The sequence below is a fragment of the Ophidiomyces ophidiicola genome, assembly GCF_022830035.1.
Source record: "Ophidiomyces ophidiicola strain CBS 122913 chromosome Unknown scaffold_1, whole genome shotgun sequence".
In the NCBI taxonomy this organism is placed as follows: domain Eukaryota; kingdom Fungi; phylum Ascomycota; class Eurotiomycetes; order Onygenales; family Onygenaceae; genus Ophidiomyces; species Ophidiomyces ophidiicola.
In genome coordinates this window covers 418,152-444,630 of record NW_026054641.1, presented here as the reverse complement: position 1 = coordinate 444,630, position 26,479 = coordinate 418,152, and the positions used below count along the sequence as shown (strand labels likewise).

The 26,479-nt window shown below is 48.4% G+C and overlaps 9 protein-coding genes across 9 annotated transcripts; 6 read left to right on the top strand and 3 right to left on the bottom strand.

The window, feature by feature from the left end:
* Positions 1-242: 242 nt before the first annotated feature.
* LOZ57_000168 (uncharacterized protein) lies at positions 243-1,529 on the top strand (the record flags this gene model as incomplete). The annotated part of the gene is made up of 4 exons (XM_049249276.1): positions 243-311; positions 366-804; positions 866-952; positions 1,009-1,529. The coding sequence occupies 4 exons, from the start codon at positions 243-245 to the stop codon at positions 1,527-1,529; spliced, it is 1,116 nt and encodes a 371-aa protein (XP_049111470.1).
* A 951-nt stretch (positions 1,530-2,480) lies between these two features.
* On the top strand, positions 2,481-3,992 carry LOZ57_000167 (uncharacterized protein; the record flags this gene model as incomplete). Its single annotated transcript, XM_049249275.1, has 4 exons — positions 2,481-2,813; positions 2,874-3,124; positions 3,184-3,791; positions 3,862-3,992. 4 exons carry the CDS (start codon positions 2,481-2,483, stop codon positions 3,990-3,992), a joined length of 1,323 nt encoding a protein of 440 aa, XP_049111469.1.
* A 1,879-nt stretch (positions 3,993-5,871) lies between these two features.
* LOZ57_000166 (uncharacterized protein) lies at positions 5,872-8,316 on the bottom strand (the record flags this gene model as incomplete). The annotated part of the gene is made up of 6 exons (XM_049249274.1): positions 5,872-6,829; positions 6,879-7,912; positions 8,003-8,035; positions 8,091-8,174; positions 8,216-8,225; positions 8,297-8,316. The coding sequence occupies 6 exons, from the start codon at positions 8,314-8,316 to the stop codon at positions 5,872-5,874; spliced, it is 2,139 nt and encodes a 712-aa protein (XP_049111468.1).
* A 797-nt stretch (positions 8,317-9,113) lies between these two features.
* Positions 9,114-13,264, top strand: LOZ57_000165 (uncharacterized protein; the record flags this gene model as incomplete). Its single annotated transcript, XM_049249273.1, has 2 exons — positions 9,114-12,887; positions 12,956-13,264. The coding sequence occupies 2 exons, from the start codon at positions 9,114-9,116 to the stop codon at positions 13,262-13,264; spliced, it is 4,083 nt and encodes a 1,360-aa protein (XP_049111467.1).
* A 392-nt stretch (positions 13,265-13,656) lies between these two features.
* LOZ57_000164 (uncharacterized protein) lies at positions 13,657-17,065 on the bottom strand (the record flags this gene model as incomplete). Its single annotated transcript, XM_049249272.1, has 3 exons — positions 13,657-14,922; positions 14,994-16,537; positions 16,588-17,065. The coding sequence occupies 3 exons, from the start codon at positions 17,063-17,065 to the stop codon at positions 13,657-13,659; spliced, it is 3,288 nt and encodes a 1,095-aa protein (XP_049111466.1).
* Positions 17,066-17,852: 787 nt separating this feature from the next.
* LOZ57_000163 (uncharacterized protein) lies at positions 17,853-21,326 on the top strand (the record flags this gene model as incomplete). Its single annotated transcript, XM_049249271.1, has 3 exons — positions 17,853-18,033; positions 18,086-18,813; positions 18,861-21,326. The coding sequence occupies 3 exons, from the start codon at positions 17,853-17,855 to the stop codon at positions 21,324-21,326; spliced, it is 3,375 nt and encodes a 1,124-aa protein (XP_049111465.1).
* Positions 21,327-22,644: 1,318 nt separating this feature from the next.
* Positions 22,645-23,537, top strand: LOZ57_000162 (uncharacterized protein; the record flags this gene model as incomplete). Its single annotated transcript, XM_049249270.1, has 4 exons — positions 22,645-22,702; positions 22,793-22,885; positions 22,951-23,191; positions 23,255-23,537. 4 exons carry the CDS (start codon positions 22,645-22,647, stop codon positions 23,535-23,537), a joined length of 675 nt encoding a protein of 224 aa, XP_049111464.1.
* A 206-nt stretch (positions 23,538-23,743) lies between these two features.
* Positions 23,744-24,061, bottom strand: LOZ57_000161 (uncharacterized protein; the record flags this gene model as incomplete). Its single annotated transcript, XM_049249269.1, has 1 exon — positions 23,744-24,061. The coding sequence occupies one exon, from the start codon at positions 24,059-24,061 to the stop codon at positions 23,744-23,746; it is 318 nt and encodes a 105-aa protein (XP_049111463.1).
* A 193-nt stretch (positions 24,062-24,254) lies between these two features.
* On the top strand, positions 24,255-25,407 carry LOZ57_000160 (uncharacterized protein; the record flags this gene model as incomplete). Its single annotated transcript, XM_049249268.1, has 3 exons — positions 24,255-24,360; positions 24,474-25,017; positions 25,092-25,407. The coding sequence occupies 3 exons, from the start codon at positions 24,255-24,257 to the stop codon at positions 25,405-25,407; spliced, it is 966 nt and encodes a 321-aa protein (XP_049111462.1).
* Between the last annotated feature and the right edge of the window lie 1,072 nt (positions 25,408-26,479).

The window sequence follows — 26,479 nt, the reverse complement described above, 5'->3', positions numbered from 1 at the left end:
GTAGCCCAGACCTGTGTTTGGAAGTAATCGCCTGGCTCAGAATCCCTATGTTGGGCTGAGTGGAGATCCCCCTGGCTGCACGCAAGCAAGCTTGGGCATGCATATATACTCCAGTTATTCTCCGAAGATGAAATATATGTTATCACATTTGGGTGGCAGCCCCCTAGAATACCTTTTCTCCCACCTGGTTGAACAAGAACGTGTTCTTCAAATCCTCTACCCACGGGGTGTTTTCAACTGCGATGGATTCATTGTTCATTGGCCATCGTCTGCCACTATTGGCAACGAGGATCAGCAAACCTGCACTGCTGGTCAGTTCTTCTGGCTTTCGAATTACCTCTCACTATTGCTAACGGGCGCTCTAGATATCTGTGTGGGTGTTTTTCGGTGTCACTACCTTGCTCCTAATCAGCCGTTTTGTGATTCGAATTTGTGTTCACCGCCGCTTATTCTGGGATGACTTTCTCGCAGCACTTGCCTATGCGCTGCTGCTCGGCCACAACGTTCTCGCAACCTTGGTGGCACCCTCACTCTACTCCATTATGTCTGGACTCCAGGCAGGAAGACTTCCTATTAACTTCATTTCCCAGGTTGGCTGCCTGGCTAAATTAACCTTTGCAAGCAACATCATTTTTACGCTTTGTCTGTATGCCGTCAAAGCCAGCCTGCTTGCATTGCTTTGGAGGCTTGTGAAGAACATTGCTTCATTTCGTAACGCATGGTATGCGATCAGTGCAATTACAGCCGGGCTAGGCATAGTCTCCGTCGTTTTAATTCCAGTGGCCTGCTCACATCTGAATGGCTGTATGTATTTTCCGAGCTTTATCATATTAAGTCTGGATTTGGCTGACGCTTGGGCTTCTAGTCAGTTGTAACACCCCTAAACACATCAGACGAGAAGCGATTAGTCTGCGATTCACTACTACCGCTGATATTCTTTCAGACTTAATGCGTATGCACCTCCATTAACTATTCCATCCTAATAGCACTAACTGGTATTTGATCTAGTCATGTCCCTACCAGTTGCATTCATCCTCACCTCTACCCTTCCTTTATCCCAGAAACTCGGCCTGGTTGGACTGTTCCTGCTTGGTTTCACCGTCATTGCTATGTCGATCCTTCGAATTGCGGCCATCGACAACAGCCTTAAGGCACATACGCCTCCATCTTGGCTCCTCTTTTGGGATGCAATGGAATGCACTATAGCTGTGATAGTATCTTGCGTTGCAGCTTTCAAGTCTCTTTTCACATATCGCAAGCATGCTTCTGCATTTAGAAAATATGCTAATGTTTCCGAAAACTCGGGGTCTAACAAAACTGGCATTGCACTTCATTCCCGAAATTACTTCGATCCTACACCTATGACTAGTGGGAAATGCGATACCACTACGCATATCACGCCAGGAAAGGCAAGAAAATGGAATGATGGTAAATCAAGAGAAGAAATCATATGCAGCACTGAGTTTGAAGTGAAATACGAACAACTTCCGATACCTGAGCAGCCGCCATCTATTCGGCTTTCTCGCTGATTACGAACCGATATGGTTTCGAAAGAGATTAATCCAATTATTGGGCTTGCTGCTCAACGGCCTTCGCGAACCCACCACTTTCCAGAACGTGGAGAATAAAAAGGGAATTCGGCTGATCAGATATCATCGGCAAACCGTGGAGTGACAATCAAGTCCTTTCACTATTTCACTGCTGTAACACTGGGTGGGACCTGGTACCATGCCCCTATTATGTTGGGGCCATGCAGTTCGGAGTGGAATCAAACGAACCGCTATGGTCGCCATCTATGAATACAGATGCTTAGAGTTTAAGACGAGATTACTCCCATCTTTTATACTGATATTCAAGATGTTCCAAGTTTTTCACCCACCGCCGTTGCATCTCCGATTGCCATCGACGAACGTCGGAAGCATCTCCTGCGCCAAACAATCTATGGAATATGTTGCAGGACGTAAGGCTTCTAAAGACATGGACTCCGTCAACTGTGGGGGTTTGATACTATAGTTATTATATTGTCTATGTTTGTTGTAGAAGTTTGTAGGTTAACTACCTAGGTAACTACCTAGTTAAGTTAGCTAACTAGTCGGCCTCGGGATTCTACAGGTAGTTAACTATGTAGTTTTATTAGTTAACTAGTTGGAAGTCCATGTAGAAAGAACAACAGAATCTAACTATCAAATCCTCCTTACTATTTCTTCACGCTCTGTGTACTCCATACGGATACGAGTGTTCCATATGGACCTATGTATATTTATCGCCACTGCTGGGCCTCGGCTACAACAGCTCACCGGGCCACGGTTAACAAACGCTAGTCAACTAATTCCCCGGACCTCCACAGCTCCAGGCCTGGAGGAGGGGAGTCTCAAAGCCAATAATGCAAGAGACATATATAAGACGCCTCCGACATAATCAACCTCTGGCACCACGGAGTAGCCGTTCCCGTTCTCTCTCCCAGCCCCCACGCGACCACAATGGCGACGAACTCTGAGAACCCCGTTCCCTTCTCCGAACCACCGTACCTCTGCGGCCTTCCTTCTCCCTACTACACCGAAGCACATCGGGAATTCCAGAAAAAATGTCGCGCGTTCCTATGGGAGAATATGACCAAGCATGCGATGGAATGGGAGCGTGAGAGCCAAGTTCCCGAGCATGTCTTTGGGACGTTTGGGAAGCATAATATGTTATTGCCGAATTTGCCCTCTCCGCTGCCCGTGGACTGGCTGAAGAGGCTGGGAATTCATGACATTTTAGGCGTCAAGGTGGAGGACTGGGATATTGTGTACACGGGCATCTATCTGGACGAGGTGGGCACTCAGCGGATTTGAAATGGCACAAGATGGCTGATGGACAGCTAACGGATGTAGATGGCACGATCTGGGCTTCATGGTCCGCCTAGCTCTATGACAGCAGGTCACGCCTTTGGGATCCCGCCGATAATCAAATTTGGAAGCAAAGAGTTGCAGGAGAGATTCCTGCCAGACTTCTTGACGAGCAAGAAGAGAATGTGCATTGCGATTACCGAGCCTGATGCTGGCAGCGATGTCGCCAATATCACCACTACTGCTGTGAAGTCTGCAGATGGCAAGCATTATATCATTAACGGCACGAAAAAGTGGTGGGGATTTACCTGCCTCACCTATGGCGTTGATTACCTAGCTAACACTTGTTTTACAGGATCACAAATGGCATCTGGTCCGATTACACGACGATGGCGGTTCGAACTGGCGGAGCCGGTGCAGCTGGCTTGTCAATAATCGTCGTGCCATTGAAGAACTATCCAGGTGTATCGATGCGTCGGTTCTACGTCAGTGGTCAAACCGCCAGCGGCACGACGTACATTGAGCTGGACGATGTCAAGGTGCCCGTTGAGAACCTCATTGGCAAAGAGGGCCTCGGCATGAAATATATCATGACAAACTTCAACCATGAGCGCCTTACTATCGCAGTTGGGGTCACTCGTCAGGCGCGTGTCGCTTTGAGCGCTGCGTTCGAATATTGCTTGAAGCGAGAGGCATTTGGTAAGACGCTGATGGAACAACCCGTGGTGCGGCATCGACTCGCCAAAGCAGGTGCAGAGCTGGAGTCAATGTGGGCCTGGGTTGAGCAGTTCTTATACCAGGTGAAACACATGCCGAAGGAAGAAGGCGACCGCAGGCTAGGAGGGCTTACGGCGCTGGCAAAGGCAAAGGCGGGTATGGTACTGAACGAGTGCTCTCAGGTTGCCGTGCTGCTGTTTGGCGGTAATGGCCTGACGAGAACAGGCCAAGGGGAGCTCGTGGAAAGTAAGATTTGGCACCCATCCAGGCATGCGACATTGTGAGATTTAATCGCTAATATATATTTACTCTACAGAAATCTCCCGTGAAGTCTGGGGTGCTCGCATTCCCGGTGGCTCTGAGGATGTGCTGCTGGATCTTTCGATCAGGCAGCTCGTCAAGATCTACGCGGCAGAAACTAAGAAGTTGGGACAGTCGAGGCTTTAATGAATTGTTTTATTGTAGGATCAGGCAAGTGTAGTTTTAAATAGGACTTTCCGACACTTTACATATACCCTTTGACGTTTGATTCGGTGTGGCCCCTTGGTCCCTCAACATCCCCCCCGCAATTTTGCAACGCGAAATGCCGAGAAACGAAGTACGATCCTGGATTGTAATAGAGCCTGGCACCTGGTCATGCATGTAACAAGGCCTGCAGGCGCCCGACGCATGCCCGGAGTTGACTGCTGCATCTGTTCATTTCAGCCGAGAAACAACCAGCCGAGCAGTGGAACAGCTTGGCTGTTGGCCCGCAAGGCTGAGGCCTGGAACTGTTACACTACACCCCCGCCGAACAGAAGTACTGGTCCCAATGCTGTTGTGTTTTAGCTGCCGTCTATGCTTGGGATACAGGCATTCTGGTCCAACGAATCTTCCCGGCTGTGTCTCTCCAGGCTGTGTTTCGCTTCAGCAGCGGGTACACCAGAGCTGTGCCAGCAGGCCGTGCAGAGGCCGTTCAAATACCTTGTTGTCAGTTTCATTTAAATTGTTTTGCTATGGCTAGTATCTGGCCTGCGATGATGTCGTGCCACTACAGCTATGGGTTCTCTCGTGGAGCAGCGGGTTTTGTTCACTTCCACCTCTGGTCATGAACATGCTCGTCGTTGCATGCAAACATTATTCCACGGAGCATTTTTGATGATGAACATCATATTATAAAAGATGAAGAAGGGCTTGTACATCTTGAAGGCTTGGCCGATGTTGCTGTTGTCTCTCTGCACAGCTTCAGGAGAGCCGCTACAGCTACCTGGACATACTGGATTTTCCTCTATTATGCCATCTGAAGCGCTCGAAGGCATGAAACACAAATTTTGACCTCTTTAAGCTTGATACTTACTATCCTGGGCGCAGATTCCTTTACCACGACGAAATATACCTATCCCAGCACTCTCCTCGATGCAGACGACGCGATCGTTGACACCTCATGCACTAAAAGGAAACCCCCCCTCGAGCCCTTGATATCATTCGCCTCGAAATGCGATGCCAGTTCAGATTGTCTGTGCAATATTCGCCCTAGAAGGCTCCTCTCGCCTCTAACACACCCCATTCCCGACGGCACGCAACAGAGGGCATACCTCGACCCGAATAGTAATATCATGCCATCCATTGAACCAGTGACATCTTCCGGGCAATTGGATTATTCAGAAGCAAAGAAAATGTACACACAATCTCCATTGATCACTGGGCAGCCATGTTCCTCTTACAATTTGGCCTGCACCAACCTCGCAGTGACGAACTCCTCTTCCGAGACAAATTCGGGCGAAGCATTGTCCGAAAAGACTAAACGTGAAGTAAAACGGAGCTGCTTCGGCCTAATCGTTTGCTTGTTTGTTGCCGTGGTATGGCTCTGATGCTGGATGTAGCGGAGGAGATAACAAACGCCAATCGTGGGTTTCTGGACGATGATATGATATATGAATGATGATTCAAGCTTGTTCTAGGGCACATTATTTTCGGCGCAATCATGAGCCAACCGGCGACGGTCCTCTGCATGCAAATACACAAATGCATCTGTTTCCTATCTTTTCCTGCGAATTTTCTCTGTCTTATGTGATTATACTACAATAATGAAACAAGAAACTTCCTTACCGGTTTAAAATGCCCCGAGAAAATGCCACAGAAAAAAAAAAAGGGTCGTAAAAAGCTCTTTTGGAGGCGATCCGAACAAGAATTTATGAAACAATAAACACAACTTAAAAGGCATTTAGTGGCTGGTAAAGACTCATAATGGCAGGTCATTCACTAATTTGACAAGTACCGGGGGATTGTGTTGTGCTGTAATCGGCCTGATGAAACGACAAGGAACTTCTGGATGTATACCATTGCTCTATTCCAAATCCGTAGGCAAGCACATCAGCCAGGTCATATCTCTTTCTTGGTTGAGCGCTGGCTTATCGTCACTCTTTGTCTTTCTGGAATCATATTCCTCTTCCATATCCATTGCTACCGTAGCTATGTCTTGCAAGACATCCAACCACCTCTGGACGCGGGGACTGAAGACGCGATACTCGATCATCAGATCAACACAGTGATTCCAGCCCATATCAATGGTACCGGGAGGCAATCTTTCATAAGTGCTAGGGCACAGGCGTGCAGCTAACATTACAGTAGCACAGGTAAATAGGTACCCAATATTTTCCCACCAGGCTGGAACAGGGCCAACCTGATGAGAACTATCATCCAGACGTTCGTTTTCTATTAAAATATCTGCAATTTCGCGGGCAGCGAGGATGCACTTAGCGGCTGCCTCGCTCGCAACCATATAGATCAGTGGCGTATCAACAAGCGCTTTATCAGATGAAGTTGGTGAACAGATTTCTGGATCAGAGGCAAGAATAGCCAACAGTGGACGCCAAAGAAGAACGCGCATATGTAGATATCTAACACGAAGGATATTATGCTGACGCTGTGCGATGGGGTGATCTAGGTAAGAAGCCTCCGACTGAAGGTATGGTGGCAAGGAAGTATTCCAATTGCAGAGTCGCCGATCAGCGTCGAGTAATCTCTGGGCATCGAAAGCCTCTAGAAGTTTGCGTGATGAACCAGTGGCAGTAAGGCGAAGCTCTTCCTCGACTGCAACAACATCGCTATATCTTTCATACAAGCGCGCCGAGGCCGTAAAGAATTCTACAATTGAAGGTCTATCCGATGCAAGAGTGGGTTCTTTATTAGATGCTTCCCCTCCAAATATGAGGTCGACGTATTCTGTTTCCAAGGGAGTAGGTAGTGTCGCTAGGGATGGTGGTGATTTTATGGACGATTTTCCAAAATTGATAGCAATCATCCTGTCCGCGAGTTAGATCAGCTGATTGCAAGTTTTCAGTAAAAACTAACCTCTCTAACATGATACAGCTATGCCACACTCTTTTTGCAAGCTCCCTATCAACCCTGCGTTGTAGATGGTGGCTGCCTGATTTAAGGTGAAGGTGCAACGACTGAGAAATCCGAATAGCGATGCCAATAGATTTCCAGGCAGCATTTATATCACCGGTGGCAAACAAATATTGGGTAATAACAAGGTAAGCCTGGATATTCGTAATACTTTCCCCAGTTGCGCTTCCATCATGCAAGAGATTTCGGCTCCTGACGAAATACATCGTTCCGTCGCCCTGCGCGCTAGGGTCGACAGAGAGGCATCCAAGGGCAAACATGGCATTTACCATACCTTGAAAGACAGGGTCGTTCGGTGAGGCTTCAGTTTTCCACATATCTGCGTATCGGGCTTCAAAGTCAGGAATATGAAGAAGTGGTAAGTTAACGTATTCGCGAGTTAGGTAGGTGGCCAGCAAACGGTCGGCAACACCCCGCGGAGGAAGTATGAGATCTTCGGAAGCCGGTGTTAACGCCGTGGAGCTATTATTTAGTTGCATAATATCCGACCGTCGTCGCAATTCATTTCTAGATATGTCGGAAAATCCCGGTTTCGAGGTGTCTGTCCGCTGGGCGAATGCTTCATTCAACTGCAAGAGAAGCGGCGGTCGACCTTTGTGCTCACCATTTGTGTTCATGCTAGCATCGATGAAGTCGGTTCCATTTGTGCCGTTGTCATTTATTTGGTCGCTCAAGAGAATTGGTGAGGGAGGAATTGCTGAAATTTCTCTATAATCCTGAGTCGGTGACTGCAAAGGGGTGCTATAGTCGTCCCGAATACTTGATGACACCACACTAGCCTCGCGACGAGGAGATCCTACGGGGCTTTCGGGTATGAGAACGCTCACATCTTCCCGTCCGACATTCCCGTTCATATCACTTCTAGGAAGCCCATTTGTGGCCGGGGACGAGTGAGATAGCTTTGGGTATTTCCGGCGCGATCTTCCTTCTTCCCCGCGAGGCCTTACACGAACTTGCCTTTCCTTTGCGGGTCTATGCTAATGAATTAGAGAATAGACAAGCGGTTGCATGGTCGGGGGTAGCAGCTTACAGAGAATGACGGTGAATCGGCTGGCTGACGTACTCACAGCGAATGCTTCGTTTTTCGCAAGAGCCGCAAGCTATGGGCGATTTAGTCAATTGGCGCTGGTTATACTATACTGAAGAGACACTCACTTGGAGCCTCCCTGTCGCATTTTTTCCGAGATACGCTACAGGGCACGCATCGCGGTTGGCTTGGAGAAACAACTTTCTCCGGGTCTAGTGTGTCATATGAGCAAGATGTTTTTCTCATCAAGCACGAGGTGCAGGCTGTGATTTGAAGTTAGCGACGTTGAAGCTTGCAAGGTAAGGTTCGAGGTGAGCTGGCAGAATCCACTCACTGGGGGTCAACGCATCGCATTTCCTATGGCTTTTGCGACAAGGTATACAGCGCAGGGGCCGCGACGGGGTGCTGGACGGCGCCATGCTGGATGCCGGCGTGTCTGTCATTGAGCTGCCGCGTCGACGCAGCGAGTTTGATGCCGCAAATCGACCTGCCGCATTGGGATTCTGCCGCCAAAAACGCTGACTAACGACCGCAGGCGGCGAGACGCTGACTCAGCGAGCCGTTGACGTTCCAGACTTCGCCGCCGTCGCGCTGTCTCTCCTCTTCTGTCTCTGTCTGTCTCATGCGTTCTCCCTCGTCGTTCGTTCCTCTTGCGACTCAAGACCGTCACCGCCACCCCCGCCGGACTCGGCTGCTCTCGGGCCCCGATTCATGCTTTTTCACTCTCCTTACGCAACCTTCTTGTTTGGGCTGCCAACTATGGGCGACGAAACCCAACCGTCATCTATCATGGAACCCTGGCCGTAGCGTGCTTAGTCACGCAAACTTTGCAAGTTCGCGTTGAGGGGCAAAAAATGGCCTGGATTGGATACGGGGACTAGGCAGAAACCTGTTCGCTGAGATCTGTGGGAGGTTGAAGCTCGCTCTCTCGTAACCACTCGCCTGGCTGCCGAACTTTGTTGTTTCGCACGGTAGGGGTACGCACGGGTGCCCAACAAGTCTTCATGCCAGTGCTGAGTGTTTTAGCAGTGCGTTGACGCCGATCTCTCTCTTCCTCGTCAGGAGCGCATCCAAGCTCATTGATTTACCCGCTCTGACAGTCCAAGTCTGCCTACCAGATGCTGCCACCTCCTTGAAAATTTCCGATCCCGATGGCGCCATCGGACTCTCATGACAATGGAATACCGCGTCCCCAGATCGAAAGCGCGGAATCCATTACTTGCCCCTCTGGTGCTGTCGGCCTAGAGACCACAGCCGTCCAACCCCTTTCGGCGCCCGTTGCAGGACTTGTTCCGCCAGCCGATCATATGCAGAATTTGATGCCTATTCCGGATGAAAGCCCCCTGTCCGTTTCCGAGAACCTCGATCGGGTCTTCCCGATCCGATCCGTCGTCTCCGTTCAGCCATCTGTTACTGACTTACCGGAGTCGGGCCGCACCCCAGAAAACAATCCCTCGTTGTCCCTGGAAGACTGTAACGCTGTTAGTCATCGGGGACAATCACAGATGGTCGAGAGGAGTGACTCCAAGCCCGCCGCGAATGCTCCACCTGCGGGAAGTTGCTCTTTTCAGAATCCTGCCTCGCCATCCATTTCGCAGACCGCCCAGGAAAAGCCACGTGAAGATCGGAATCACGTTACAACGCGTTTCAAACACATCGTCACTGATAAGGGCCATGCAGTTGTCACTGGGCATGGTGATACAAACTTTCAATACTGTGAGGATGAGCCGATTCATACGCCGGGTGCCGTGCAAAGGTTTGGCGCCATGTTGGTATTGCGAGAAGAATCGGAGGGTCGCCTGATTGTTAGAGTCGCCAGTGAAAATTCCGAAAGCATCGTAGGCTATTCTCCAAATGACCTCTTCAGCTTGGAAAGCTTCAGCAGCCTGTTGATTGGCGAACAACTCGATATCCTCCTAGACCATCTGGAGTTTGTTAGAGATGACGCGTGGAATCCTTCTGTTGACGGCCCAGGAGTGTTCATCGTGTGTGTTTTACAACCGGATGGCGAGGCACGCCGGCTCTGGTGTGCTATTCATATCAACCCAGCGCATAAAGACCTTGTTATTTGCGAATTTGAATTGGAAAAAGATCGCATCAACCCCTTAAATGTTTCGGGCGAGAGTGTTCCGCTAACCCCAGCTCACACTCTGGGCTTTGAGCCGTCGCCAGATGTATTCGCAACAAGCACTCTTCCTATCAGCCAGCCGTTACGTGTTCTTCGAAACGCTCGTAAGCGGTATGGTGAAGCTGCTGCAATGGACGTCTTTAGTATACTCGCACAAGTACAAGAACAGCTTGCTCAGGCAGGTTGCCTTGATGAGCTGCTAAATATTTGTATTGGCTTGATCAAGGAACTGACAGGTTTTCACCGTGTCATGATATATCAATTTGATCCTAGCTGGAATGGCATCGTTGTCGCTGAATTGGTGGATCCAAGAACCTCTAAAGATATGTATAAGGACCTTAGGTTTCCTGCTTCGGATATCCCCAAGCAAGCCCGCGAACTTTATAAACTTAATAAAGTTCGTTTGCTTTACGACCGCGATCACATTACTGCACGTTTGGTTTGCCGAACTTTGGAGGACCTAGACACCCCTGTGGATATGACTTATTCTTATCTGCGAGCTATGTCCCCCATTCATGTCAAATATCTTGCGAACATGGGTGTCCGCTCTTCCATGTCCATCAGCATAGTGGCTTTCGGTGAGTTATGGGGTTTAATTTCATGCCATTCGTATGGCGACTCGGGAATGAGAGTTGCATTTCCTATACGGAAGATGTGTCGTCTAATTGGCAGTGCGCTCTCACGCAATATAGAGCGCTTTTCCTACACATCCCGGTTACAAGCCCGCAAACTCATAAATACCGCCCCAACGGATAAAAACCCGCATGGGTACATTGTTGCTTCCTCCGAAGATCTACTAAAGTTGTTTGACGCTGATTACGGTGCTGTGGCTATTTGTGATGAAACTAGAATTCTCGGGAAGCCGATTGATTCGCAGGAAATACTGGCATTAGTCGAATACCTTAGACTACGCAAGATTAACTCCGTGGCTGCCTCTCATTGTATCTCCGAAGACTTTCGTGATCTTCGATATCCCCCGGGATTAAAACACATTGCAGGTCTACTTTATGTGCCATTGTCGGTGGATGGTACCGACTTTATTGTCTGTTTTAGGCAAGCAAAAGTGACAGAGGTCAGATGGGGTGGAAATCCTTATGAGAAACAAATCAAAAGTGGCACCACTGGCTATCTAGAGCCGAGAAGGAGCTTTCAGATTTGGCGAGAAACAGTTGCGAACCAATCTAGAGAGTGGTCTGAAGCAGAGGTAGATACTGCCTCTGTGGTATGTTTGGTCTACGGCAAGTTCATCCGTGTCTGGCGTCAGAAAGAAGCTGCCATGGAAAAATCGCATCTGACCAAGTTACTCCTGGCTAATTCCGCTCATGAAGTACGGACGCCATTGAATGCGGTCATTAATTATTTGGAAATTGCTATGGAAAATCCGCTCGATCAAGATACGCGCGACAATCTGGTCAAATCGCATTCTGCTTCGAAATCACTGATTTACATTATCAATGACCTGCTCGATTTAACCAATGCTGGACACGATCTTAAGCTCATCAAAGACGAATCCTTTGATTTCTATGCGGTTATTAAGGAAGCGACAGAAATGTTTGGAGCAGAAGCACAACGGAAAGGTATCAGTTATACTGTGACTATTAATCCTGGTGTTGCGAGATTTGTCCTTGGTGATCAACGACGTGTTCGACAAGTGATCATGAATCTCATTTCCAATGCTTTCCAACACACCTTATCTGGTGGAGTGACAGTGGAGTTTAGTCAACCGAACACCGAACCTGAGCCTGGCAGAGCCTATGTTGAGATGGCGGTCTTAGATACAGGTTCTGGGATGTCACAAGCGAAGTTGGACGAACTGTTTCATGATTTGGAACAGGTTTCTACTGACGATGAATATATTCCTGAGCACCTGGAAATGGAAGGACACTTATCTGGTGTTAAAAGCTCCAGGTATGGAAATGGTGAACGCGTTTTGGGTCTTGGGCTGGCTCTAGTTGCCCGAATTGTGCGTCACCTGGACGGGCAGCTCAGTGTCAAATCGGAAGAAGGCAAGGGAAGTCGATTCAAAATCCTACTTCAATTCCCGATCTCTGAAAATGAGACCGATACGCATGCTGAGCTGCCTGCTCCGCCGACAATCCCATCACCACCTGCGGACCTCGCCGGCGAATTTATGTTAGTGAAAAGAAACTCTGCTACACTACACCGCCGACACAGCAACGAAAGTAACCGCAGTGGCCTCAGCTCTCGAAGCGGAAAAAGTCAGGCCGATAGACTTATTACTGCCATTCAGGAGCCATTAGAGGTCAATCCAACGGTTGACGGAGCTGCCAAAAGCGCTATGCCAGTATCGGCCGTTCAATTAGAATCGGAACTGAAGAAGATAGAGGCTTCTTCCCGGATAGAGGAACAAATGACTATGCCATCTCTGGAAAAGACATCTATGGCATCAACTTCTCCTGCTAAAGCGTCCGCTCGCGCCGACTCAGACGTATCAATGCCACAATCAACCTATCTGGAGGCGACCAACGAAGTACCGCCCGCTTCTTGTAGCTCTCCACCCCCACCACCCCCACCTCCACCACCAACAGTAGGGAATCCAGCAACCCTAGCTTCTTCGCCTTCAAGCCAACCCAACACTTCTCTTGTGATACCTCCATTTCCGAAAACCTCGCTGTCAGTACTTGTAGCTGAGGATGATCCTGTTAATAGCAAAATTATTCACAAGAGGCTGGACAGACTGGGTCATGTCGTTCATTTAACTGTTAATGGGGAGGAATGTGCCGCTGCATTTCGAAAGGATCCGATGGGGCATGATGCCATCTTGATGGATATTCAGGTATGCTGGCTTTTTTGGGCCTTTTTTTTTTCAGCAATTCGCATGCGATATACTAATTACTGTGCTAGATGCCAATTGTCGACGGAATTCTTTCTACTCAGATGATTCGCGAGTATGAGAACGCCCAGAATAGTACTTCGCCTTCCAGCTTGATCGGAGGCCGAAGAATACCCATTTTTGCTGTTTCAGCATCCCTTGTAGAAAGGAACATGCAGAAATACATTGATACTGGATTCGATGGTTGGATTATGAAGCCAGTGGATTTCAACCAACTCAGCACTATCCTCACTGGTATTAATCAAGAGAGCGCCAGGAGCGCCACGGCATACCGGCCCGGCATGTGGCATAAAGGCGGCTGGTTTAAATCCGTTGAGTAACACCATCTGACGGAACGATCGTTAAATAATCATGCAACAAATTTCAAAGGGGACTTGATTACTAGCTTGGTTGCATCGACATTCAGCCGCACCCGAGTTACTTACACTCAAGGTTCGAGAAATACTTACTTAACCTATTATACAAGCCTAAATACAGTCCATTATAACGTATACCCAATTTCTAAGATAATTGAAACCAATTTTCGATCAGATAGATCCATTGAAAATAACTATCAGCGTTCTGCGGGACATGAAAACTGCGCTATACCCCTTGATATTGTATGAATACGGACTTGGAATTTTTGGTTAATATTTGTATAATTTTTCCCCGGTTTTGAAGAGCTCTAGAATAGAAAGCGTATATTTTGCGAATGTTCCCTCTGCAAACCTAACTAGCTAAACGGCCTGCTCATCCCACAGAATTCTATGTATGCGTCTTCTATGTGCTCCATATCAAGACCTCTGGTTTTTTCGATTTCGAACCTCCAGGTAGCGAATGGTCCAATTGCAGCTTCGGCGCTCGAATCCGGGTCCCCGCTACTCATATATCCAAGCATTTGGGTATTAAGTGCTCGGTTACTGGTGCAGTCTGTGAGGCCTTCGATCCCACGATTTTCATATTCGAAATCGAGTCGCACCGGCTGAGATGAAAACCGCCACGTAGTCCGTTTTTCGTCCACAATCTGCTCATCACCAAGCATCGTAATCTGCACCGAAACTAGTTCCTGCTTCAAATCGTTCTCGCCGACTTTCAAGCCTACAATCCAGAATCGAACTTGACTCAGGCGGATGTTGTTTTTCTGGTAAAACAACTTTGCCTCCGGCTCTGTCTTGCTATTGGCGAGCATGTTTGGCCTTAACCGGATCATTACGCCGTATATCTGAGTAGACTCACCCGTTTGAGTATCCGTTTGGCCTCTGCATTGTTTGAGAGTGAAAATTTCTCCTTCCGTGAGACGATATACTGGACCCATGTGGCCCTCCGACGGCCACTTCGATTTAACAAGATAGGAATATTTCTCCTTCGCAAGAACCCACTTTTTTTCCACGTCTCTAACCCATTTATCGAGCGCATTGGAGTTGTATAGAGGTCCATCGCCTTTGAAAGCGGGTATATCTACCAGTCCCCAATATCTTACGGCCCGTGCAGCCATATTTATGTACAACATCGTGTCGAACCTCAAGTCGTCGCGGGCCTTTCGTAGCCAGAGGCAAATTGTTGGCAAGTTTGCATTTAGCGACATTTGGGCGCTGCCCAGAATTTCCAGTTGTTTATCACAAAGAGACTTATCTTGATACGCGTTCGAAAGCATTTCCAAAGCGGAATTATATTCTATTACAGCCGCATTACGGTTGTTAACAAGCTCCATATAGTCATCTAAATCTTGTTTCAGCTTGTCACCTTTTTGACTGGGTATTGCATCCTTGAATCTTTTCAAAAGGTCCCTAATTTTATCGACTTCGGCCATGATTTTAATAGCATTAGGGTCATCAGGTTCAAGAGAATGATCACTTCTGCTGCGGAATGCGTCTGATAGCGACATTAAAGTTGTCCCGGCATCCCCCAATTCGGTAATAACAAGGTCCTTTTGTACACTTACGCCAGAAGAGTCTTTGATTTCAGTATATGCCTTGTGGCCAACATTGGCAGCTTGAGTCTGGTAATAATTAGTTATTTGACATGAAAGATGAAGCAGAAAGGTATGGCAGAAGGTTCTGAGTCACTTACAGCCACGGTAAACCATGCTGGTGCCATGGCAAGAGTTGCAAAAGCGTCTATTATCATTCCAGCATCTATCTGAAGGCGATTTTTGATATCTTCAGATACGACCTTCACACCTTCTTTGATCGCGGCTCGTTTTGCCTTCAGGTTTGGTGTGAACAATGATATTTGGTATGACGCTGTTTGTAATGGTCCATTTGAGTCTTGCAAAATTGCTATGCGGTTTTCAGCATGCTCTTTTCTTTTTTCGAACAAGGTGGTTCCATCAGATATTACATCCGCGGCCTTTGCCTGATCCTTCATTGCGCTTATATAGCTCTTTTCTGTCGTTTCAAAGCTCTTCACCGATTTTATTAGTGAATCGATCCGGCTCTTATAGAAATCGTATGTTAAGCGTGGGGCGAAATCATCTGTGAAACCAAACATATCCTTTCCCTTCAGAATCTGGTTAAGCATGCTAGTAGCTTGGGAATGAATTGTAACCAATTGATCCGCCATCTGTAAGCTAATCTTTTGATTGTCTTGCATGTCGGTGTATTGCTCCAGTAAGTTAGACTCCTTCGCTTCCAATGAGCCATCTGGCGATGAAGACCACAAGAGTGGTACAAAACTCAAACGGTTGACTAAACGTTCGTACAAAAGACAAGCCATGCCACGGCTTTTACCGTCAATCGCGAAGTATAAATTGTTTGCCGTGTTGAGAACCATTTGACTTTGCTCAGGAAGAGCGTATGCATGGTTCACGTTAATCGTTTTAAGGCCTTGATTGTAAGAGAATGGGAAAATTTGGACGTGTCCTGCTGCACCATCTTTTCCACGGCTACCAACGCTCACACCCGTCTGGGGTCCGTTCCCGCCTGGCCCAGCAATACCTATCATCAAAATGTTACTTGGCGGTAAAACTATGGGAAATGGGGGAACATGAGAATCTCTACCTGTTCGCGCGGTACAGATATTGTTTTTGATATCAGACTGCTGTTTTCTCATCGCAGCTACCACGAAGTTATACAAAGGTTTGAAAAGTTTCCTTAGGTCTGCAAACGGTAAGCCCATAGGGGTGGCAGCTAACTGCAAAGCACTCATTAATTCATCGTCTGTCGTAGTACTATCTTTCGCAAGCCACGCTTGAATGGTTTTTTTGGCAAGATCCAAGCTTTCTTTGCTTCCGCATTGAACGGGATCGACATCAGATTCTTTCCCCATTTGAAGAGATAAAAGCCGTTTGACATGGTCGTTATACAATGAAGCGATGTTTTCTATATCATAAGAAACTTCTCGTGATGTCTCTGGTTCAGGCGACAGAAGAGAGTCCAGGGCTTCAGAAACGGACTTCACCACCTCTAGCAATGCTTTCGCCTGTTCTACCAGAGATTTAAACCGCGAGAGTGTGTCATCTGAGAGCACTGGAGGATCCGCCGTTATCAATGGCTGCAATATATCCTTTTGTATACCGGCAATGGAATCTGCCCAGGGCATTGAGGAAGATTCAGCCTTATAAATAGCTGCGGCTATAGATTGGGTTTGATGCCCGTAGGAAAGACTGATGAACCCTATTCATTTGATGAGATTCGTAATCATGGTCAAGAATTGGGCCACATACCTCCACGACCTCCATTACCTCCATTACCACCAACTTTGTCTTTTGCTGATGTGCTACCCCCCGGTCCTCCTCGTCCTCCGTTTGCTATCAGTCGTAGATTTTGAGCAATATCGGATGCCATGGCTTGAACATAAACACGTATACTTCCAGCTGGTTCTCCATTGTCTCCAGCAGCGCCGTTTTCCAGTGTTTCCGGATCCTTTGGGTTCCCTGGGCTCCCTGAAACATCGATTGTTCGAAGAGAAGAGCCGAGTCGTAGTGTGTGACATGCAATATCAATATCTTTGCTTGGTAGTGTGATGTCAAATGGAATTTCTAAAATCTCGGCACGAATAATTACTCGTTGTCCTTGGAATTTGAATGGTTTCTCGAGGGTGTACTCCTTCGCAGAGCAGATAACTGTCGTTCCATTTCTCGAGAAAGAAAAGAAATTGTCATCCGGAACTTGGATTATTTTGGGAACATCGATTTCCGCCATTGCTTCAGAGCCAGTTTCTTCACGAATCGGGGGGATGGAGAGGTTGAAGAAACTTAAGGCATGAGAAGTTGAAATGCCATTCTCTCAATACTTTTCTTCGCCCCCTGAAGTTTCCAACTGGCCTTTCAACCAGCTCGAGAGTTTAGATAGTTCCTCCACCAGCTGAGAGCGGCAACTCCGAAAGCCCGCCAGACATCGTAATGACTGAAGCGAATCGAATCGCCTGAGAGGGGTGCGGGGTGAGCGAGACGTTTACTCATGACCCTGCTCTCTTCTACTCCGTACAGGGCGAAGGTTTCGGAAGCGAATTATGCAGAATCCTGCATGAGGCGTGTCTCGCGTGGCATCCCGCACCGGGCCGTTCCTGGTTCGACCCGAAGGCAAGGCTGCTATTTGCTAAAAAAGTAGTGGTGGCGGCGGTTGGAGCAGAAAGGCTTCGCGAAAAAAATTCAATAGTCCCGAGTCTGGATTGTGATTACGCCTCTCGTTTAATGCGCCACAACTCTTGACCTAGGCTGAGAGTCGAGACCAATTCGCTTTGCAAGGTACAAACAATTAGAGTATGGATATCGACGACGTACTCCGTACCTTGCCAGCGACACAAGGCTGGTGAAAACGATTTCGAGATACCGCAATCACTACGGAGTAATCCGAAGTTATGTATATTAATCACTCCCCGCCGCCATGGACATCACTATCCCCACGCAAGCTTCTGATAGAGAAGCTTGTTTAATAATTTTCTCTTTTGCTGAACTGTTGTCTGTTGAGCTGAAAGCTTCTACGCAAGATGGCGGCGAAGACTTTGTCCCTTTCTGAGCTAAACAAAGCAATGCAGCAAAAGGACTGTTTGCAAGGCTGGGATATTCTAGTCTCTTACCAGACAGCTGTGTTAAATGAGATTCTGAAGCAGAGAGCCTCCAAGATCGAAGGCTTGACAAAAGTGCCAGAATGGCCTGCTTCCTGGCAAGGTGAGTATTCATCATATCGGACTAGATCGACATTCCACTAATTTGACGATAGATCCCATCACCGGTGACACCGTGACATCTAAGGTCTCGATATCGCTATCGAATCCTGCTATGAACTTCAAAGATGACCAAGCGTCTGTTACAGTTACTTTCTATTTATCAGGAGAGTCTCGACGCGAAGGCTCATCTGCACCTGACGTGCTGCCACCCAATATGACCCTTCAGTTGGACACATATCTTATCGATGTTAGGGGTGCGGTTATCGGCTCTGGTGCTGCCGCCGAAATCACTACATCCAAGGGGGAGGGCGATCCACCGTCAAAGATATCTGTTTTTGAGCCTGGAACTGAAAATGCTAGGGCCATTTCGATCGATTTCAGTTCAGGCAAGCTTACGATAGTCCCAGGACCTAACACGCCTCTATCAGACGAACAAGCTGCCTTTATCAATTGTATTTCAGTGGATATCCAAGAGCACTTCCAAAAGTCTGTTGGTTTGCAATGCTACCTGGGTAGTGTCTCCAATAAGACGTCTACTGATATTCCGGGGGCACTGAAGCCGACGGCATTTAGTTTCTCAACAATCGCTGGAGATAGTAATACTCCTGGTGTTCTCTGTATGTGGATTGGGGTGGAAGGAGGCGCCGGGAACTATACGGTTCCTGATCAAGGGAACTCGTTACAGTTCAAAATTGATACAATTGAACACAACCCAATCCCAAAGGACCACACCGCAAGCATCATTTTTAGTCACCAGATTATGTCAAACAAATTCTTCCTGGTATGTTCCATAGTCATTTTTTCTGGAAACAAACTGATAATCAACAGCCTGCCCTGGAGGCTAGTGGCATGAATGGCGCTGTATGTGACTCTGTGTTGGGGACTCCAGGAATGAAGTTCCGCTTCTATCTCGCGTCAATGGAGCTTCATGTCGACAAAAAGGACGAGCATGGGTCGAGTCTGTTGGCTACCTGGCGTAAGAAGCTGGATGCGGTGGATTTCAACATGAAAGACGAGATGGTGTCCCTGGAAATAGGCGAAAAATCGTCCACGAATTGGTCACGATCAATTAGACTTAACTGGTCGGTTTACTCGAATCCAACATTCGGTTCGGCTCACACTACCCACGGAGAATTGACCTTGACGTTCAAGATTGCGAAGGAAGGATACTGGAAGTTGGACGGCAACAAGATCTCGTTTGTTATTCAATTTCCAGACAAGTTCGAAGTCTCGGCTGTCGCAGATCAGCATAGCTTTTGGGAGAAATTTTTCGATTCAGCATCCGAGGATATACCTAGCGAGTACAAGAACCTTTCTCTTGATATCCCCGTAGCGGACATGGAGTTGAGATCAATGGATTACTTCCTAACGACCAACCTGGTTTTTCCTGGGTATACGTCTTTCGTGCCTAACAGCCCTGACACAGGTCTGGCAGTTCCACGGGATACAATCATTACTGGCCAAATTCAAACTTCCGGGTCGGCAACATCTTTCGAAATCCAGTCTACCAAACTGGAGGCATTGAAAGCAGACGCTACCGAATCCTTGATACCCGAAATCAAGGCAGATGGTGATCCGATTACCAGCATAACGACCCGCATGTTAGCCGAAGATGTCGGAGCGGTTGAGAACTCAGCTAGCGAGCTGCCAGAAGCGTCTCAAGTAGCAGAGAAACCGGCTTCCATGTTACCAAAAGATCTGATGAACCCGAAAGGAACCCTTTTCCTCGACCTCACAAAGGCGTCCATGGATAAGGAAAACTCATTGAAGAACGTGCTGAGCGTCGTCGACCAACACGGTTACGGCCATATCACTGAAGCTCAGGTCAATCAAATGTTGAATGTTGCCACACCAGGGTCTCAGGTAACGGATAGTCCGGTAGAAAAGAAAAGCCAAGAAGGGAGAGTGCTGCAACAGCAACAGAGTAATCAAACGCAGCTCTTTTCTCTGAATTTATTTGGGGGGAGATACATCTTTGACGGCTCTTCTAAAGAATTGATCGTCAACCCCCAGACCGGCCGAATAAAGGTTGACGGAGTTGAGGCAGTCCCAACATTTTCGACCGACCCAAACACATATATCACCACCACCAGCTGGAGCGTGCCTTCGAAGACATATTCTGTCGTTTTTAGCAGCGATATTTTGGATGACGATACCTTCCAACCCACCTTTGTGGGCAAGATGAAGGATGTCATTAAAAATGAAGAAGTCGATATATCTGGAAAAAAGAGAATACTAGATACCACTGATAAGGGAATCATAAGTGCTAAAACAAGCGACATAATCACGATCGTCGGTTTCAGTATTGGCAATACCCTCTCACTCATTGGACTTGCACTCGCTATTCGTTGGCGCCCAAAGGACAAAGTACATAACGATCCTACCCAACCCGCGCAAGTGAGAAAAGAAAATGGTGAGGAAGCGAATAAGTTGCTCGAGAGATCAAATAACGTAGGCGAGGTTCGACGTAAAGCATCCGTTGAATTGGTAGAGGTCCTCAAAAAGACGTCTGAAAAGGAAGCCGAGGCCAGATCACACATGGCGGAAAATGAGAATATCTTTGTCACTGATGTTGATAAAATCTTAGAACAAGAGTCCAAGCGCATTCAAGATCATACGAAAGGGATTGCCGTCGAAGAATTGGCCGACGGATCGGGACCAGCTTTTGAGACTGAAGTGCATAAGATTAATGACGCTCTCAAACAGAGAGTGGAGAAGTATGTGCAGCAGAGCATCAGTCCAAATATCAATGACAGTCTCATGATCTGGAAAAAGGCGGGGTACATCACCGATGCAGAGATTCAAAAGATTGCGACGGATGGTCTAAAGCCGTTAATCGATCGACAGTTAGCAGATCTCACTAAAAAAGAGGCGCAACAACCGTCAGTAGCAGAGGCCGTAGTCTTGCATGCAGCAGCGGAAAAGGTGTTCAAAGAGCAAGAGGCATTTTATAAGGATGCAGAAGTTGCTAAGGACGCAGCGTTCACAAAGGAGAGGACTTTAGAAAAGGAGTATAAAAAGAAAGAAGCAGCCATATCCAAAAAAGAGGAACTAAAGGATAAGGAGCAAGACCCGGCAGAGAAGAAGATAATGGAAGATGCGATTGAGACGATGAGGAAAGAGCTGAAGCTTAAGACGGAAGAGCATAAAGCAGCCGCCAAGGAAGCGCTTGAGAAGGTGAGGATTCGCGACAAGGAGAAGCTCAAGCTCGATAAGAAAAATGAAAAGAGGGAAGTGGAGCAGAAGAGGAAAAACGAGGCAATCCAAAGGGCTCTCAAGCTGAAGCACCATTAGGCCAGGCTATACTCCGTACGAGCCAAGGGATCCCGGATGTCAGCAGCAACTTTGGGTAGACGTGGAAGCAGAAATCGAATTATAGAGATGTTTTTATTGTTATAGTATATGGTTTTCACAATATGACTTTTGGTCATAAGCATAGTACTCAGGTAGTCCGGAGACACTGAAGCACCGTAAAATGGTAGAGAACAGCTGGTGAGGCCATCTCAAACCATCTGATTCCCGCACCATGCGTGGAACTGTGGGGGGCGAGAGAAGAGGGGACGCGTGGTGTTGGGCCTTGCCTGATTAGGAAGTGGATACAGCCAGCGATGAGTTCCAAGTCAATGTGGTAGGGGTATGCAAGTAACAGAAAAGAGGAATAGTTTGTATGTTTATGCATTACCCCTGGAGCTACGCAGAAGTGGATCAGCAGGTCTATGATCCATGCATGTCATCTGGAGCATTGATGGACCAGAATCAACTTGGTTGCAGCAGACAGACAGAATGTTCAGCCGCACTACCAGACATGCGTTAGTGAAATATTGTTCATGGGACTGACATGGGGGCGAAGGGGATAGTTGGCCATGTGGAAGAGCATAGGGCTGGCGTGGCAGCTGCTGTCTTGTATTCAGTGAATGAGGTCTCAGCGAGTGCTTGTCTGGTATGGCATTTGGGTGACAGGTGGGTGTTGAATAGCCCCAGCATTGTGTGGGTGAAATGGCCATCAAGCTCAAGGAGAGTACCGATCATCAACTAGACAATAGAGAGAGTTGCAATTCTTCGTGGGAAGCTTGCCTGAAAAGAGGAGAGGGTGCAGCAGCGTGACATGCCAGCTCAACGGCACGATGCAGCTAGAGAGATGAAGGAGACGACAGAAGTTGATATCGTGGGCTTATGTAAGGGGCTCGGGAGTTCCCGATCCGGCAAGTAGCCGAGCATAACGGCTGAGGTGTCCAACACGCCCTTTCGGCGACAGACGCGTGACGTGACGTTGTTGGATCTGGGCCGGAGAACCGGCGGGCAGTGAACCAACAAACCACCTATCAGCTGATGCCTCCGCCGTCAACTCGCTAATTAGCTAACTAACTAACCGACCAACTACCTAGTCAACTCGCTGGCTATTCAATCTCCCATCGAGGTATCAACTCTAGCTGCCTTTCAGCTCCATCCCGTCAAGAATTGGGCTACGCTTTGTGCAGCATCCAGGTACAAACTATCAGCATAACACCCTAGTGAAATGCAGGCAGCGAACAGGCTACAGGCCGCCCTCCGGGCCACCAAGCCTACGTTTGGTGCATGGCAAATGTTGCCGGGGACCAACCATGCCCGCATCATGGCCAGAGCCGGCTTTGACTGGATCTGCGTCGACACCGAGCACGGTAATATTGCAGGTATGTTCTAGAAGCAGTACCATCGGGAGCACCGTTTACATTTCCTGGTGGAATGAAAATTTAAATATTGCCGGTCTAATTGGCATATAGATGCCCAAATGCACGAAGCTGTTGCCGCAATCGCCGCTGTAGGAGTGAGCCCAATAGTGCGCATTGCTGCAAACGAAGCCTGGATGGTCAAGCGTAGGGTTCCGGCCCAGGTGAACAGGAGGGAACTGTAAACCTTGTTTGCTGACAGCCGCTTGAAGGTGCCCTTGACTCTGGCGCTCACGGAATCATTGTACCTTTACTCGAGACTGTCGAGGATGCTCAAAAACTGGTGGAAGCTGCCAAATTCCCTCCTATGGGTAAAAGAGGCTTCGGCAGTCCTTTCGGCCTCGGCTCTGTGGGAAATGTCTCTCAAGTAGACTATTTGCTACAAGCAAATGATGCTCTGGTCACAGTGGTGCAGATCGAGACCAAGGAGGCTCTTGAAAACGTGCGTTTCCAGTAATATGAATGGAAGTCTCCGTCTTTATTGCCCAGAAGATAGAAATGTGGTAACTAATACAGGTATCTGAATAAAAAGGTCGAGGAGATCGCAAAGGTACCAGGAATCGATGTCTTATTGGTCGGTCCGTTCGACCTTGGAAACAATATAGGTCGACCAGTACTAGGCCCATTCCACCCGGAATTAGTGGCAGCAATTGAGCGGATTCGTAAGGCAGCGGTGGACAACGGTAAGCGGGCTGGAATTTATAGCCCAGATGGCGAAATGGCGAAGAAATTTGCCAACCAGGGCTTTCATATGGTATGCCTCTCCCATCCACGAGACTTAAGCAACGACAATGCCTAACACACTCCCTTAATGGCACAGATATCTGTCATTGGTGATTTTTCGGCACTTGCAACTTCCCTGAAGAACGCATTAGAAACTGCAAGAGGAAATTGAAGGCTTGTATGGTCATGTAAGTCTTAGAATTCCAACTTCTTACGGGGTAGTATACAGTACATCCATACCCAATTACGTATAGACTTGCATCAATGCCCGTATGGTAGCTTTCAATTGGCTCTTTCAACTTCATCCATTGCCTTTTCCAGCTCTTCCTGTGTGAATCGATGAAAGAGCTTCTTTGCCTCCGTCAAAACCTCCGGATCAGCGCCGGCTGACACGGGCTTTTGAATATGTAGCACCGGGACTTCGTATTGGTATGCTCTCGTCCATTCCTTCTGCTTCATCACATCAACTTCCGCGTAGATGAACGGCCGCCGCTTTTGTACCTGGTCCAGGGTGTGTTTGACGACATCGCAGAGCGAGCAATTTACCCGCGTGAACAGCGTAAGTCGAAGATTCTGTGAGAGCAATCTGGTCGGCCGCATCCTGGAAGTAGACGGAAAAATGTGCGTTGAAGGGGAGAGGAGAAGGATGTTTTGCGTCGAAGGTGGAAGAAACTTCGACCAGAAGCTTCCGACGCTGCCGGGAAGCTCTTTCAAACACGACCCACGCACGAGGAAGACTTGTCGCCCGCAAGTTGCTTTCTGGCTCTACACCATTGGAACCCTGGCTACCAACATGGCTCTGAAATGTGTCCACAAGGGTTGTGGCAAGCAGTTTGAGGACCCCGAAGAGCCCTGCCACTACCATCCCGGCCCGCCTGAATTCCACGAGGGGCACAAAGGTTGGTTCCTGCGGCCGCACTGGGGTTATTCTAGTCCGGCCTGCAATAACAGCTCTACAAGCTCATTGCCTGTTATAGTACATCGGCTAATCAATTCCTTTCCCTCTGCATAGGCTGGAAATGCTGCAAGCCCCGTGTTCTGAGCTTCGAGGAGTTCCTGGAGATCCCGCCGTGCACCGTTGGGAAACACTCGACGGTCGACGACACGCCGGCCGCAGCGGCCCCCAAGGCCGGCGCCGAAGCTGCAGAAGAAGCTGAAGCTGCCATCCGCAAGACCGTTCCCGTCTCGCAGACCAGATCCAGCCACCCGCCCGACACGCTCAGCACCAGTGCCATACCGACACCGTCGCCAAGCGCACCCCCCGCTCCTCCAGAATCAGAGTCCGATGACCCGTCGCTAGATATTCCCGCAAACGCGGAGTGTCGGCGGAAAAGCTGCGCGGCAAAGTATGCAGCTGGTGCCGCTAGGGAGGAAGAGCAATGTGTGCACCACCCCGGCCAGCCGATCTTTCATGAAGGAAGCAAAGGGTGGAGCTGCTGTAAACGGCGAGTCCTGGAGTTTGATGAATTCATGAAGATCCCCGGATGCAAGACCAAGACGCGACATCTATTTGTCGGGCCGGGCAAAGCAGCGGAGGAGAAGGTCGACACTGTTCGGTGAGACTCCCCATCATGGACTCCTCGTCTACGCATGTAGAACATTAGCTAACATATCTTTTTCCCTCTCACAGAACGGACTTCTACCAAACCCCCTCCACCGTGATCGTATCCTTCTACCTGAAAAAGATCGATAAAGCTACAGCCAAAGTCAACTTCTCGTCCCCAACCACAATCGAATTCGACCTCCCGACCACAGACAACAAGCGATTTATAGACACATACGACCTCTTCGCGCCCATCGATACGGAGAAATCAGAGTACAAGATCATGGGCACAAAGATGGAACTGACGCTGGCAAAGGCAGACGGTTCGGCGTGGCCTGTATTGCGAAGTAATGATAGAAGAACCGGGGAGATCATACAGACGGGGCGGGCGACAAAGGCATGAGCATGAATCAATAGACTGGCGGAGGGGATGTCACTGGGTTGGTTGAATTACTGATGGGGGTTGTTTCAATTTACGTTTTTAGCCGGATTCCCGGAAAAGCATGGAGTAGGCATTGCAGCGGTGGGGAGATAGCCGGAGGAACGAGATGGTGACGGCAATTAGGAACGAATATCCATAATGAGAATCGAGTAGACGTATTAGACGTTTGGAATTGAGTTTATATTGTCTAGCAAGATTTATAGGTAACAAGCATACGTTTGCCGACAGTAGTAAAAAAGAAGCTCCGACAAAACCCACAAGAAAATCATTTATAAAAGAAAAATTATCATGTCACGCCCTCTCCATAGCCAGGCCCCATGTAACGAAGCTCAGCCATGTCGATTGTCAAAGACGCAAGTCGTCAAAATCAACTCTTCTCTCCGAAGCCGGGAACGGAAGGCAATCCACAGAGGAAAAAAGCGGAACAACCCTCAGCAAGCCGTCAATGACGGAGCTCCGGTGCGAAATTTACACATGGTCATGTAAACCTCTACTGATGATGAAGAAAGAAAGAGAAAAGGAAAAAAGTTGCGGTGCGCGAAAACTTTTTGTAGTAAAAGTCGCACGTGGTAGCACGTGCTGTCATGTGATAATCATGTGAGACATATTCAGGCTAGCCATATCCAGCCTAGGCCTGGGCCTCGTCAGCCCGGCATGATTGGCTGCACCCCATAAATTCAGCGAATCGAAAGGCGGCTTGGCGGCGTTGAGCCCAACAAATGCTAGCCTCTTCTAGCCTAGCACTCGTAAGAGCAGCACGGCAATTGGCCGGCCAGACCCCACGGCGGGGCACAAACAAGCACTGGCAGCGGCTCCACACCCAGGAACGGCAGGTTGAGCACGAGACCACGGCCGCCGTCTCGCTGCGTCGCCGCGTCGGTCTGGTCACGGCATCGTGAGTGACGGGCATCGACGGCCGCACGAAGGTGAGTGACGACGGCATCCGGTATGTCTGGCGGGTGGTGTTGCAGAGCGTCTCGGATATCCTTCCTGATTTGCGTGTTCTGGGGGGGGGGACAATAATACGCCGCCG